Source organism: Schistocerca gregaria, chromosome 8 (assembly GCF_023897955.1).
Source record: "Schistocerca gregaria isolate iqSchGreg1 chromosome 8, iqSchGreg1.2, whole genome shotgun sequence".
Classification (NCBI taxonomy): domain Eukaryota; kingdom Metazoa; phylum Arthropoda; class Insecta; order Orthoptera; family Acrididae; genus Schistocerca; species Schistocerca gregaria.
The window spans coordinates 196,325,689-196,341,726 of record NC_064927.1 but is presented as its reverse complement, the minus strand read 5'-3'; the positions used below and the strand labels follow the sequence as shown (position 1 = coordinate 196,341,726).

Below are 16,038 nucleotides of genomic sequence, written 5' to 3'. Positions count from 1 at the left end.
CTACACACATCCTCACCAGAAAAAGTCGCATGCGGTCATGTCGGCAGGAAGCTAAGACTATGGAGTAGTGTCTCGAGGTTCGGTGTACACAAGCCTGTCTTGAGACAACGTGTCAGTAGAGTCCATTTAAAGATAGTTCGTACGAGTCACTGTGTTGACCTCAAAGAATCGACCATGCATAATTACCATAAGTAACGGCTGCAAACACGTCCACTTCCAACGAATTTATTTCATTTTCACTGATTGCCTATTGGTTTTGGAGTTTCCATATGGGTACTTAGCGCCAGTTAACTTCAGCGCTATGTAGAAATACTACTCCGTCACGGGAAATTAATCGCTGTTAAGGGAGAGTTGGCGCAATGTAAGATAGGGAATTCTAAACGCGTCAGTGAAATCAGGACAATATCAGGGAAATTTGGAGAAAAAACACTGAAAAATCTCGTTTTTTGCTCAACGCATGAAATTGTTTATGAAGACGCCACGAAATGTCGCTGGCACACAAATTACCTATTTACTTAGCAGATCACGAATTGCTGTTCATTCGAAATTAGAGTTATTAGCACGTTTAGAAATGAAGAAGTTTTTACATTTTTTGTCAGCTTACCAGTTTCTTTGTCCTTCAGATCCTAAAATTTGTCAGTGGAAAAGTGCTAAAACTCTGTCTGGAAATAAGGGAATTCTCACGGAATTTCATCATTGAGAAGTCCGTCGTATTCTATGTTCTCTCAAGAGGGCGTTGTTGATTTCAGCTTGTTTTTTATCGTCAACGTGAAGAGCTTGCGTTAATATTAATCTGTAAGGTTTGTACCAAAAACACGGACTAAACACTCGCATACCGAGCGAGGTGGCGTAGTGGTTAGACACTGGACTCGCATTCGGGAGCACAACGGTTCAATCCCGCGTTCAGCCATCCTAATTTAGGTTTTCCGTGATTTCTCTAAATCGCTCCAGGCAAATGCCGAGATGGTTCCTTTGAAAGGGCACGGCCGACTTCCTTCCCCATCCTTCCCTAATCCAATGAGACCGATGACCTCGCTGTCTGGTCTCCTTCCCTAAACAACCAACCAAACACTCGCCGACTTGGCGTATTCGGAAATGCAAGATTTCTACTTGCGCGATGAGTGGGCTTTCGTGGCACTGCCTAAAAGCTTATCGAATGTTCTCCTCTCTTTCATAAGAAATAAAAGGTTTACTCAGGGTATTGCTTTTTCTCATACAAGTTCAGACTGGCTGTGCCTTCGACGATCTTATTCGCCCAGGCGGAATAGTACTGACGAAAAGCGCGGTGGAACTCCGTCACTGATCCACACTTGTGCATCTGAAATAGGCATAAACTCTTCTGTTAAACAGGATATTACAGTGCCTATGTGTTAAGAACAACAATGCACTGTTCCTCCGGACATGCGCATTGTTCTTCATAACAACACTTTTAATTAAAAAAGTCTGCTCCCCTGTACGGGAATTAATTAGTCTGTATGAATACAGGCTGTGACGCACGAACGTCGACATATGGAAGTTTGGTTCTGGCCGTGATTTGTATACGGATGGCCAGAGCGGTAAGGCGACCGCTCGCGTAAAGTGGGAAATCCTTGTTTGAGTCACGGTCTGGCAAAAATTTTAATTTTATTCATTCCTTATGCAGCTGGTTGTTGTTAATATCGTAACTAAGAAGACGTTTCAAGTACTCTGTAAGGCAGTCAACTTCATGTTGGACTGAGATTTAGAACACGATTAGTACATGAGTGATATCTAACGGCGTTGCGCTAAACTTCAGGACACACCATTCTGTTAACACCCATTTCCTTCCAGTGATGCCTGTTGCATTGTAATCTAGACCGTTTTATGGCTGTGTCAAAAATCAGCTGTAATATAAAAAAGTAGCGAAGAAGCATTCAGGACTTGTATTTTGAAATTTGTTTTCTGGTGTGTAGTCGTCAATAAATACAAATTGTTAAAATAGCATCACTCTTTTTTTTAAAAAAATACCATGTGCGTCGTCATTGCTTTGTTTAGCAACTGAATTTTCCATTTAGGACTACACCTGAAATGTGGTGGTTATCCTTTAAAAGCGTACTTCACTCCGAAATGTGTGGCTCAAAATGACTAAATCTTTTAGCCACAATAATAATCTTACTCAAACGAGTACCGTCTCTAGGTCACTTTGTCGGTTGAAAAATATGAACGTGTTTGAGAGGGGCGGCCGGCTGGGATACAAGAGTGTGTTTCGCCAGCAGGGGACGCGGCTGCGCGGCGCGCGGCGTCGGTCGTCGCGCGGCTTCCACGGTGCAGCTCAGAGACGGCTGCATCGGCGGCCGGAGCCCGAAGCCTGCTTGGTCGTGGGCGGGCAGGACTGGACCACGCGGCTAACGGCAATGACTCTGGTCGTGAGAGTAAGCGATGACCAACTGTAGCCGTAAAGTGCCCTCCAGTATTACTCCATCGAGGAATTAAAAAAATCACCATTCTTATATTTCAGCTGATTACCTCCGAATTTTCACACCGATAGAATTATCTGTTAGCAACCATTCTCGCTCTCATATAATGCGCTTATTTCTCGCGCTAATACAACCATAGTAGCGGAATTAATTTAACCCCACGTTGTGCCATTTACGCAATTAGTTACGCTATACGTTTGGAAGATAATTATTGCTAATTACATTTATTGGACATAATTTTGTAGCTAGCGATACAAAGTGGCATTTAAATAAAATCCATTACAGTTCTTTCATTTCCCTTGAATATTCCGTTTTCGGGGTCTGGCAAGTTGACTTTGGTTACTGATTACAAAACGCAGTTAAGATACAACACCCATCGCAGTAGGCGTTTATACACTACTGGCCATTAAAACTGCTACACCAAAAAACAATGCAGATGATAAACGGGTATTCATTGGACAAATATATTATACTACAACTGGCATGTGATTATTTTCACGCAATTTGGGTGCATAGATCCTGAGAAGTCAGTATACAGGACAACCACCTCTGGCCGTAATAATGGCCTTGATACGCCTGGGCATTGAGTCAAACAGAGCTTGGAAGGCGTGTACAGGTACATCTGCCCATGAAGCTTCAACACGATACCACAGTTCATCAAGAGTAGTGACTGGCGTATTGTGACGAGCCAGTTGCTCGGCCACCATTGACCAGACGTTTTCAGTTGGTCAGATCTGGAGAATGTGCTGTCCAGGGCAGCAGACGAACATTTTCTGTATCCAGAAAGGCCCGTAAAAGACCTGCAACTGCGTTATCCTGCTGAAATGTATGGTTTCGCAGGGATCGAATGAAGGGTAGAGCCACGGGTCGTAACAGATCTGAAATGTAACGTCCGCTGTTAAAAGTGCCGTCCATGTGCAACAGGTGGTGACAGAGACGTGTAACCAATGGCACCCCATACCATCACGCCGGGTGATACGCCAGTATGGCGATTACGAATACACACGTCCAATGTGCGCTCCCCGTGATGTCGCCAAACACGGACGCGACCATCATGATGCTGTGAACAGAACCTGTATTCATCCGAAAAAATGACGTTTTGCCATTTGTGCACTCAGGTTCGTCGTTGAGTACACCATCGCAGGCGCTGCTGTCTGTGATGCAGCGTCAAGGGTAACCGCAGCCACGGTCTTAGGTATTTTCAGCACTCTCTTGACACTGTGGATCTCGGAAAATTGAATTCTCTAACAATTTTGCAAATTGAATGTTACATGCGTGTACACCAACTACAATTCCGCGTTCAGTCTCTGAATCCCTGTTGTGCGGCCATAATCACGTGGGAAACCTTTCACTGAATCACCTGAGTACAAACGACGGCTCTGGCAACGCACTGCTAATTTATACCTTGTCTACGCGGTGCTCCCGCCACCTGTATACAGTGTGTTCGGGGAGGAAAGGTCAATATTTTACGCAGTGATAGTATAAGTAATTCTGAACTAAAAACGTTGTATGAACAGAGACCCCCAAATGCTTCGTTAGGGAGGTATGGGTATTGAAAGGAACTTCAATTCTGCAAAATTTATATGCACAACGTGAATGTGTACGCAGTAGAACTGGACCGTAACGTGATTTTCTTGAAAACAATGTTACAGAGAAGTACAGTTATGTTACACATTTTTACATAATGTTTATTTACTTTGCATTTATACATTACGCATTACAACATGCTTGTTACATGTATACAGTTGAAAAAGACTTAGTCTTTTACAAACGGCGATAACACTTATCGTGCAGATGTTGTATAGTTCACAGAACAGGTTCGAATATCCCACCATGAACGTCAATGCACTTTTGCGCTCAAGCGATAACATGTTGTGTTGCTTGTTCAATTGCCTGGGGTTGGTTTCTAATCAATTCAGCAGCGTCCATGATGCGTCGAGGCAGTTCATCTCGTGTATTTACCATCACTTTGTGCGCCTCTGATTTCATCCAACCCCATAAACAGAAATTCATCCAACCCCATAAACAGAAATCTAAAGGTGTAAGGTCAGGTGATCTTGGAGGCCAGTTAATAGCACCGCCACGGCCAGTCCAGCGATTATGGTAGGTGCGGTTGAGATGGTTCCTTACATGCAAGGTAACATGTGGAGGGGGCACATTCATGTTGAAAGTACATTCCAGTTCGCTTGGATTCCAATAGTTCCACAAATGAATTTTCCAAAAAATGCAGGTACCTCTCTCCCGTTAATCGTTGATTGATAATAAATGAATCTATCAAAAGATCACCGATCATGCCATTCCTAACGTACTTGGAAACTGCTATCCACTGAAGCGTGTGTGTTTCTCCGTGACCATCGATGATTATTGCGTGTGGTGTTTATTCCATGCCGTGAAAACTGGTCCTCGTCAGCGAATAGTATGTATGGAAGCAAATGACCATTCTCAATTACCCAGTGACAGAATTGAAGTCGTTCGGCATTGTCGCCACCGTGTAGAGTTTCTACACGCTGTACTTGATATGGATACAGGTTTTCCGCTTTTTTTCCCATACACGTGTCTGTATGACATTCATACCCAGGGACATTCTTCTTATGCTCGTACTGGGACTTCGCTCAACACTTGCGATAATTTCTTTCTTTTCTTGCAAAGATTGTTGACGTGCACTCTCGGACGAAAAATGCCTACTTGGAAGAGAGCCTGTTGCACGCACAGTGATAAACACTTTGGTAAACACCCTGCGATCAGGTAATTGTCAAGTCGGAAAGCGCCCGTGGTATTCTTCTCTTGCAGCGGTAGGACTACCGTCGCAGAAGCCATAAACATGCACCATATCTGCGTATTCCTCATTACTGCAGACGTGTGGCATTGTTAGCAGCGCTTGTACGAACACGGTTAACACCATACACTACACAGCCTCCGGACCCGTTTCCTGTACACTGCATAATGCGGCTTACACGGCACAAGTAAGCAAACTACGTACGTCACATGACCATAATACGTAGTAGGTTGTATACCATATACCATAAACCATGTACCCGTGCATTGTTTGCTAGAAAATCATGTTACGGTCCAGTTGTATTGCGTATACGTTCACATTGTGCACATCAGTTTTGCAGAATTAATGTTCCTTTCAATACCCATACCTCTCTATCGAAATATTTGCGGACCTATGTACATATACATTTTTTTTTGTTCATATTACTTATAACTGTTTTAAATATTGACTCTTCCTCCCCAAACAACCTGTATATGTATATCGCTATTCCTTGACCTTTGTCATCTGTGTATATCTGATTGGCCGGGTAGGATTCACAATCTCGCCAATGGAATTATTTACTAGCAGAACAACAAGCATACAAAAAGAAAGTTCATGGCCAAAGTATTGTTGTATTGCTAGCTACGTTTCTGTATTAGGTCGAAAATACTGCACAACTGTGCAGTGCCGACGGTATGCGCCGTGAGGTTAGTACTACTGTCAACAGCTAGTACCGCAAGTGAATGTAAACTGTCTTCTTCAAGTTATTGCCTTTAAATTTGAATTCAGTATTTCTTAGTTCCGTCTATGGTTTCTTTCTCCAGCAGTGTTAGTAGTATGTTAACAGCTGTATGGATAGGTTTACTGAGGAAGAATTGGCCGATATGCAGTTAGTGCAAGCGTTCATTGAATGCTATGGAAGAACGGCCCCAAGACGCTATGCTTTGTTCTTGCAGCGACGCAAATTAAACCAAACAGCGCAGTGTTTCGTATGAGGGTTGTTGCATTGTTCAGTGTACATTTTAATTGTGACATATTGTAGGCCTAATCAACTGTTGTGATGATACTTTTACAGGAACGAGAATTACAGCGGTAACAAACCAAATAAATCATAATTATATTATTACTCTACAACGGACCACCGGACAACTTGGGTCACTTGTGCTAAAATCCTCAGAACGCATCACTCAACGATATTTGAAGATTGGTCGATGAATTTGTGATCCGTACTATATAGTTTCTGTGTACTGTTGAGCTTCCAGTTTGTCAGTTACACTTGACAAACTCGTTTTAATGCTGTCATCGACTAAGTCTAAGTCAGGTTTGTCTTCCTGTCTTTTGCTACACAAAAATACAAGCTGGGTCTGGCCTGTAGGTGTGGACACTGCAGTAGCGTGTGGGGACCATGCTGTGGTGACACACAGTGTCCCTGACTGTGATTCCAAGTGCTATCTTGCCCCCAGGCAGTTTGAGGTTCTCCACAGACTAGCGTTAATGCCTTACGACGCTCTTGTTGGATCTGTAGTTCTTTCATTATGAAATACTTTCGTTGACATGCCGACTACCCAACCTCAAACCATTAAAATGACTCTGGGACGGCATTGACTGGTTAAGATGTTCGTTTCTGTCTCTTCAGGCCTCCACATTTTAAAGCACACTATTGCAGAAATGAAAATTGATATGGAATGAAAAATCGCGTTGATGTTATGGTATGCTTTCGGGTATTCAACCGAAGTTGCCTATTCTGTGTTGTACGCCAGACCCGCCTGGCATTACAGCACAGCTCGCAGCATCTGAAGACGACAGTTGGGCCTGTTGCCGAAATATTGTGCGTAAAATGAAACTAACAGCTCGAAAGAATGCCATTGATCAGTCACGCATAGAAAAACTGAGAATATTGTAGTTACTGGAAGTCAGTCATCGTAAATCAGTAATAAAAATTGCGAAAGGATCGTAATCATAAATTAAGGTGAGACACACACAACCGTTATACATCGCATAAAACTAAATTCCCAGTAAGTATATCCCGTCGGTGTATACGGATTGCGATAGCACAAACAACTTTTAGACCAAACCAACGTATGGATCAAAAACGCGAAGATGTCTGTTACGGCCAGCTGTCTTGGCTTTTACCCCACAGTGATATACGAGGTCTTAGTGTTGTCATTCCACTTCCATTTGCATTACCTTGCATTTTTTCTTCAACTGTTTTTATTATAATCAACAAACGGGGCACCAACGCTTGTTCACCATTCTTTCAACTGATTAATGTAATCATACCTAGAGTACCCGTTGATATGAGATCACTTCGTCTATTTCATAAGCCTTACGTGAGTCGCTTCTAATGTGAATATGTATAAGGGACATTCAGAAAGAAACGAGCCGGAGGCATAATTACAGAAATCAGTTCATGTATTGACCCTGGCTGTTAAGACACTAGTCTCACAAAATTCCCGGGGCCACAGCTGGGCGTCGTCGTCCGAGGTGAATCGTTGCCCCTCACAGCCTTCTTAAGGGGACCAAAAATGGCCCCCTTCTGGTTCAGTTCCTGCAGCACGGGACAACAGTGAATGCCCAGCGTTACTCGCAAACCTTCACCACCCTGCGCCAAGTGATCAAATCAAAACGACCAGGCAATCTCCCCAATGGGGTCATTCTGCTCCACGACAATGCAAAACCTCATTAGGCCAACACAGTCGCGGCACTCCTGCAAAAATTCAAATGGGAGGTTCTCGGCCACCTTCCATACAGTACTGACTTCTCTCCATGCGATTACGCCGCTTTTGGCCTCCTTAAAAAGGTTCTGAGGGGCAAACGATTCACTTCGGACGACGACGACGTCTAACTGTACTTGCGGAACTAGTTAACATCGCAGTCCCGCGAATTTTATGACACATCCATTCACCGCCTTGTGTCACAGTGGGGCAAGGGTCTCAACAGACCAGGGTCAGTACTTTTAACTTACAGGTACTGGTTTCTGTAATTATGCCTCCGGCTCGTTTCTTTTTAAACGCCCCTTACATTTCAGAGACAATACCTTAAGAAAAAACATGAATTACTCCCCCAATATGTGCTAATTTTTGCCGTACTCCAACTACTTTTTATTTATCCGGTTGTAAGTTGTCTTGATGGCTGCTATGGACTATTCAGTTCTTAATATGGCCTTCCATTAAATAAATACTAAAAGATACTTGGATTTATTTCCCAACTGCAATGACGATACCATAAGGATAGTGCGATTTTACATCGTAATGCTAAGCTGAGGAGAACGAATGGACTTACTAAAGTGAACAGTTGCCTTCTTATTATTACTACTACATGAGCGATCATGACCAAGACCAAAATTTCTCATTATTTTAAGGAGACATACAGGACATTAACGTAGGCGACTCTGTCCTCAACCCGAAGGTTGTTTTGAACACCGCAGTGCTTCTACTAACAGCGATCCTACCGGACGTTGTGTTCCCTTACCTTCCTCCTGACTTAGCCAGCCAGTTTAAGGCGACTCTGAAACGTGGTGCCACTGGGCCTTTTCCACGCTGAAGAGTCATTGAAAGAGACGGAGAAGTGAAAGACACAATTGTAGGTTCGATTGAAAATTGAGCCCCAGAAATTTGGGTGTTCTCTCCCCTCCCTCCCTCCCACACACACACACACACACACACACACACACACACACACACACACACACACACACACACACACACACCCATACCCATTCAACCCTCACCACTCTCTCTCTTCCAAGGAGAGCATCTATGCGAAGTTTCACCAGCCCTTGATAGCTCTATTGCTTGTAATAAAATATTTATCTCGATTAAATTATGTTTGATGTAGGTCTCTGTCAAATGTTTGTTTCCGAAAAAATGTGAAACTGATATGAATTCACAAATTTCCTGGAAATTTTTGCCTTTTCTCTTTAACATGTGAGACTTGACTATGCACACTTTAAGCTGTTATGGACTAACATTAGTAAGACCGATGTTAATTGTGAGGTTGCATTACCTGTTTGAACCACGTATTTTAGTACCTGTATTATGTATCCGTACAGCGCTGTTACTGACGTATTTTTTCCCTTCTGTCTGTAGGTATGTTGCCAACAGCGGAGTCTCGACGTAGTCGGAAGGCGAGTCAGTTTTCCCTCTGCACGAGTAAGTTGCATTTAAATATTTAATATAACTATTACAAACTTCATTAATTAGATAACTTTAAAGTAAATGTATCTTGGAATCTGTAAGCGGGGAATGCTGCTAAAAATACCGTCACTTTATAGGTAACAGCGCCAATAATTGTAGTGTACATTCGGTACGTACCTGCCATTCGATATAAGCTGTTGCGTTCGTTCTCTGGTAGATTGTTGACGGAGATATAATTCCTGTATCGGGACTGGTGTTCAGGAATTGATTAGAACGTACAGACTTAATGATTCTGTATTCTAAAACAAGTAATGATTCCAAATGTTCAGTTAAACAATTTTGTCGAGGACTGCTACATACTACATTCAATCATTTATTTAGTAGTGTGTTGCATTCGATTTCACTTCGACGGCGGTAGCGATGCGCCGTGGCATAGGCTCCCCGAAACATCGAAAGTGGAGGGGAGAGATCCAGTTATTCGAATAGCTGCATCAGTTTTACGAGTGCATCAGAATTTATATGTCATGCTGAGTTCCATGCAGTGTTAACGTCTGTACTTCAGTTCCAGCTACTCATGGATGCAGTGAGATACCATTGTCATTTGAAGTTCATTAGCATCTACACACCTGTAGGTCACCCATAATTGAGGTAGCTTACAAAACCCTTGTTCGACCTATACTTGAATGTGTCTGATCAGTATGATATCCACCTAAAATTGATAGAGGAAACAGAGAAGATCCAGAGGAGCGCGTTTAGTTACAGGTTGATTTAGTAAGAGCGGAAGCGTCACGGAAATGCTCGGCCAGGTCCTGTGGCAGACGCTGCAATAGACACGCTATGGATTCCGTGTTGTTTACTGTTAAAATTCTGAGAGCGTACGCTCCTAGAAAAGTCAATCGTTATATTGCTTCGTCCTACGTATATCTCGCGAAAAAACCATTAAGATAAGGTTAGATAGTTTTGAGAACACATAGAGACTTACTACCAATCGCTCTTCCGGCAAACAGTTTGCGAGTGGAGCGGAAAAGCGGTTAAGTTACAGTGATACACAAGGTACTGTCTTCCACAATCCTTGCGGAATATATCTGTAAATGAACCTTCAGTTAAATTTCGTACCCAGTGGTGTATGATCTGATTGTGAATGTGGGGCCCGTGCTTGACTAACTTGCAAGATTCCGTGTTGATAGTCAGTGGTTATTTTTAGAGCTAAGCTGTTTCCTACCATATGTAATAAAGTCTTTTAAAACGGCGAACTACAGCTTAGGAACAAAGATTCGCGCTAAAAGACTGTCCTTGATGCTTAGCTTCAGCCTGATTATTTCACATTTGGAATACGTAATAACCTCACTAAATACTAAAGAGTTCTTTACGGCAATGAATACGTTGCCACTACCAGTGGCTCTAGCCTATCCTTGGCGGTAAATATTCTAATATGAATTCAATATTCCACTGTTGTTGGCTTCTGGATTCAACCGAATATGTGGACAATATTATCTTCAATAAGCGTTAACAATTTTGGGACCTAATCATGGATGCCCCTGCAATTCACTTATATTAACCCTTTTTCTGATCTGCGAGGACGAATGTTCTGTGAGAATAATGTGGTTGAATCTGTCTTCTATTTCGACTGGCAATTTATCACTGATACCAAGATAGAGTTCCTCCATCTCCTCCTCCTCCCCCCCCCCCCCCCCCAGCCCAAGACAAAAGAGCACGCCACTCGTACTCCGTTATCCTAGTAACCGCCTCCTGTTATCAACCCGATAGCGAAGGTAGAGGAATTCGCATCGGATTATCGTCGACGAGTTTTACCCTTTGGTGTAGATCTTCCGCTCTTCTCCCAACTAGAGGACTGCTGCCGACTCCGGAATACGATGCTAGCTGCCCTCACCAGATCAGCCAACCGCCGGAAATAACCGAGGCAATAACCGTTTATTGGTTGATAAAGTCAATTGCACTCTGACCACACACGTGCCAACACGCTTTTCTGAACAGATTGGCCGGGTTGACTGGCGTTGGTCATCGACCTGATCGTCAGATGTCAGTTCCCGTGTGATTGTAGCCAAACCACTCCGTCCGCTGCTTTCTTTCTTCCTTCCTGAAACAAATGTAGCTATTCATGATATGGTTAAAACTGAAATAATAATGGAACACCACGTGTGAACCTATGCGATTCATATTTGTTTCCCTTGCTTAAGAAAAGATGCAAAACAATTAGTCACCTTGAAGGTGTTGCTACTTGCATGGCAAGTCGACGTTTCACAGTATCTGGCTACATATGCAAAAGCGAGTCAGTCCGTTTCTAACTATTAGGTGCCTCCGTAGTGTGTGTATTGCTTTGATGGCCATTGACACAAAGATCCTTGGTTCAGTTCTCAGTTACCCTTGGAGTCTCGGAGATGTAGGGATTAATTGAAGAAATAAGTAGCTCCGGATACTACAGAAGGGTTACACTAAAATTTGAGCCACATTATATTTTTATGACACTAGTGCCTTCATCTGTACACATTTCGGTAACTGTAACTGCGATTGTTTTGTTATTTTTCCTTGTGAGTCTGCAATATAATCATTTATTAGTTACTTTATTCCACTATCCCACTGTATGTTTATTGATGCTTTATTTAGCATGTTTTTCCATTATCTTGTTTTGCCCTCCTGGGGATAGGCTTAACGCGAACTGCGTTGAATAAAAATGACGTAGTCACTGCTGTTAACTGTGTGTTTAGGAAATGGTGGAAGTTGAGTCATGTGATATAGTGATATGTTTCATGGTGTGAAGTGAGTGCCAGTGTTGCAGAATAAAGATGGGGTGAATTTCGAAGTAATTTAAATGCTTCTGACAAGCAAGTCGTCCTACGTGGGTCAGTATACACACACATCCCCGAGAACACAGCTTGACATAAAACTTGTGCCAACAACACGTTTCAGAAGTGTAAGTAAAAACGCTGTGGAATAGAGTTAGTCACCCATTTATAATGAAACCGTGGAACAGGCACCCTCTTGGTATACAATATTTTACAAAACTAAATAGAGTTCGAGAGTTGTGTAGAAAAAGTTTCAACGGCTTTTAGTTGGATGTCGCGGTCGGTCTTTTTCCAAAACTACGATGGAAATATGGATTACAGACTTACAAACTAGATTGGTTCTGGAAAAAGAAACCGACAGGACAATAAAATATTTTCGCTCGCTTCGTAGTATACCGGGGCTACATGTTTTGTTTTATTGGGCTACTTCGAAAGCCTATAGGCCTACTTCGGTTATGTTGCTCAGATTTCGCTCCGGTTTCCATATTTGTCAAAAACATTACCCCTACAAGCTTCAGTACGTGTAGGAACTGTAGGCGAGCAGTCTCAGGTCCGGATTAGCATTCTTCCAACAACAGTAATCAGATATAAACAAAGGACATGAATTGGATTTTAGCAGGATAGTGTAGAAAAGTGCAGTTTGAGAGGCAGAGGAGTGAAGCAAGGACATTGCATATCACCAGAATTACACTCAGCAGTTCTTTAGTGAGTTACCCGATCATCAAACTGAAAAAAAACTGAGAAGGAACTAGGGTTAGTAGAACATACCTAAACCATCACATTTTACCTTACGACATTAGCACTAGAAGGGAAAAAGTAAGCGCTTCAACAACTAATGGAATTCGTTATAAGCAAGCTTAAGAGTTGGCCAGAAAAATATGTGAAATAACAGTAAAATCAACGCATCTAAATTTTATAATAGGCCTGAGCGGCCCAAAAATTATCAAAGAGGAGGCAAAATTCAGAAATTGCCGTTTTTTTTATATAACTGGTTCGTTATTTTGACAACGTATCGTTCTAGAAGAATAGATTTTAGGAGGAGGTATACAGTAATTAGCTGATAAGTACCCACTCAGTGATTCAACCTAGGTTACTTTGATGCCTAAATTATACACGTATTTTATTAGTATAAGCGACGTATACCCTTTTACGTTATTAACAGAATGTGACATGCTTTTGACTTTGCGATCTAGAATTTCATACTACTTCTAAAATCTGGGATCTCGTGTGTGGGATAACGCAGAACACGCCTAACAGATTCGTTGCTGGTGATGTACCTGCCCATCTGGTAGCGTGTTATTTCATTGTTTACATTTACATTTTGAACTACAATTACTGTCATATCGCCACCCATAGGAACCTATTTGCGAATGTATTTGATTGACTTAACGGAACTACAGAACTCCACATTAATGTGACCTTTGTAAGTTTTTGACAGTAGAGGCGAATGCGATGAACTGATTGTATGCTATACTGTTTGAGATTCACATTATAAATGAATGACCTTCATTGTCTATGTTCCTACGACGATACAATGAATAATCGCGAAAGTTGGTAATAGTTTCGTTAATAAACTGTTTTGGGAACGGTTCGTACATTTTTCATTGTCCATGCAAGGCGGCGTCAAGTTCACGTCACTGCATGGACTATGGATCACGAGTGTAATAACAACAGGGAACTATTCTTCATCAGTTGACCTATCTGATGTTTCTGCTGGAATAATGTTGTCTGTTTTCTCTGGTCGTATTTTGTCGACTAACCATATCAAAATGTGCGGATGTGGCAAACCTCGTTTTTGCCATTCAACAGAATACAGTCAAGAACGTGTTGGTGCGATAACGTGCAATTTGGTTATTAAATTAATCTATGATTTTAATGTTTCCTTGAACACACATGAAGTAATGTAGTGGCGATGTATTCCTGATTGACATGGCAATAACAAAATTTGTATTTCTTCCCATTTGGGATTAGATGTGAGCGTTGTAAATAAATCCGGTCGTACATAAACGCTCACGAAAGTTATAGCACCTTGCAAGTATTGTTGCATATGACATGGAGTACCAGTTCGTATGGATGGAAGTACGATCTTCCTATTTTGTTGATACTTAAATTTCAATCTACATTACCGACAGTAGCATCTCTCAAGTGAATAAACTCCTTCGAACGCAGATTGCTCGTGTTCAGCTGTTTGATGTTAATGTGATATTCGTCTTATCCTTCCCAATATAACGGGGGGTTACTGTAGAGCTTCGTACGAACGGTGTGTGTCCACTACCGCCTGAATTGTGTTCCCTCTGTGCTGCATTCTGTTGCCTCGACGCTGGAATTGATCGCTTGATATAACAATGACTTCACTTATAGTGGGTGTGCTCTACAGGTGGCACTTAGTCGGCTTTGATGACGATCGCGCTTGCGTCATTGCGTAACCGGCCTGACACTGTTTTTGAATAATCCAAATAACTGATTGTGATGGTTCAGAAATTTCTCCAACGATGCTGCTATTCCCCATTTCTCGATGTGTTCGATCTTATTGGGATGGCATTTGTGTCTATGGATCTGTGTTCACCGCCCATGAAGTAAATTAGTTGCGCAAAAGAATCCATTTGGGACCACGAAATTTGCGCAGAAACAATTTTGAAGCCAAAATCACACTATCCATAAGCTCTTTCAGTGGTTCGTGCTGAATTCAACGTTGGGAGCACTATTTTGCCTGACACGCAACGAAAGCTGCGTGCCTATGATTTGAATGTTAATGCACGGCAATGTTGTCATTCCTTGTACATTTCGCCGATGGCAATTTTCGGCTGCATTGAATTTTCAATGTCCGGCCCATATTCAAACGCAAGACGAACGAATGTAGAACGCGTTCATGCACGATGTGCATGCATATGGTGTCGGTTCTGCGTGCAGCAGTGGCACGTTCACGCACCTCCCTTTATTTCAACGTCTGTTTTCGAAGACGATTTTTGCGGTGCTCGTGATTTTTTTTGTTGTTGCACTACGTTTGCGATCGGATCTCGTGCATCGCCATTGTGCGCCAAATGTTGATCATTTATTTTATATTAATTTGTGGAATACACTTACACGTTTTGTATATTCCACGAATCGTTTAACTCTTCATAAACATTGCACCACACGGAAGTCGCACAAATTAATAGGGAATGAAAAAAAAAAATTAGGAGGTTCGATGGCATGCCAGCGAATGAACATGTGTACATACTGTAATGCAAACAGTGCACCTTAACATTATCACAGAATATTATTTCAAATACACTTCAATTATATCAATGCCCAATCAGTCGATAAATACGCAGAATATATCGGAACCCAACAATACAAAATCGAAATGACAAAACAGTGCCAAGCTACGACGCAATGAGCTTGGTCATGTATTGATGCCAAAGTCAGGTGGAATATAAAATTAAAAAATCTTCCTAAACGTGATGAAGAGTGGGTTTTGAATATTTCAGGCAACAAACGTTTTCATTCAGTTCTGGTTGTATGTGGTTCCCTTAATTAATCTGATTATGAAAAGTTGAAAATGGGAAAGCAACTACCTCCATGTAACACATTTTTAACCCTCTGTGTCTGATGAATGTTTCCTGAAAGGATGACCTTATCTTTTTATTACTGCCTGATTAATATTTATAAAGAAAACTCGTTTTTCCCTCGCGCGATCCGCGAGTTGAAGGGGGGGGGGGGGGAGAGAATGATATGACTTTGGCGCGAATAGTGCTCTCCGCCACACACTGCTTGGTGGCTAGCGGAGTATACATGTAGATGTAGACTGGGTGGGCAACATATGCATTTATTGATGTTGCAACAAAATGACACGAAATATTATACAGAAATTCATATTTTTATCTTCAGATTTTAATTTTCAAAAGTTCGTCATGCGCCACAACCAA

The 16,038-nt window shown here is 42.0% G+C and overlaps 1 protein-coding gene across 6 annotated transcripts in view; it reads left to right on the top strand.

The window, feature by feature from the left end:
* LOC126284672 (mucin-19) overlaps window positions 1–16,038 on the top strand; it is a 518,756-nt gene that overhangs the window by 308,107 nt on the left and 194,611 nt on the right. For 3 of the 6 annotated variants that reach the window (XM_049983781.1, XM_049983782.1, XM_049983780.1), the window contains one exon: window positions 9,279–9,341. The exons of 2 other annotated variants lie outside the window; for them this stretch is intronic. In XM_049983781.1, the coding sequence (XP_049839738.1) occupies window positions 9,279–9,341 (63 nt within the window). Of the gene's footprint in view, window positions 1–2,234; window positions 2,391–9,278; window positions 9,342–16,038 lie in introns of all 6 variants that reach the window. One more of the 6 variants, XM_049983779.1, reaches the window with a different exon arrangement.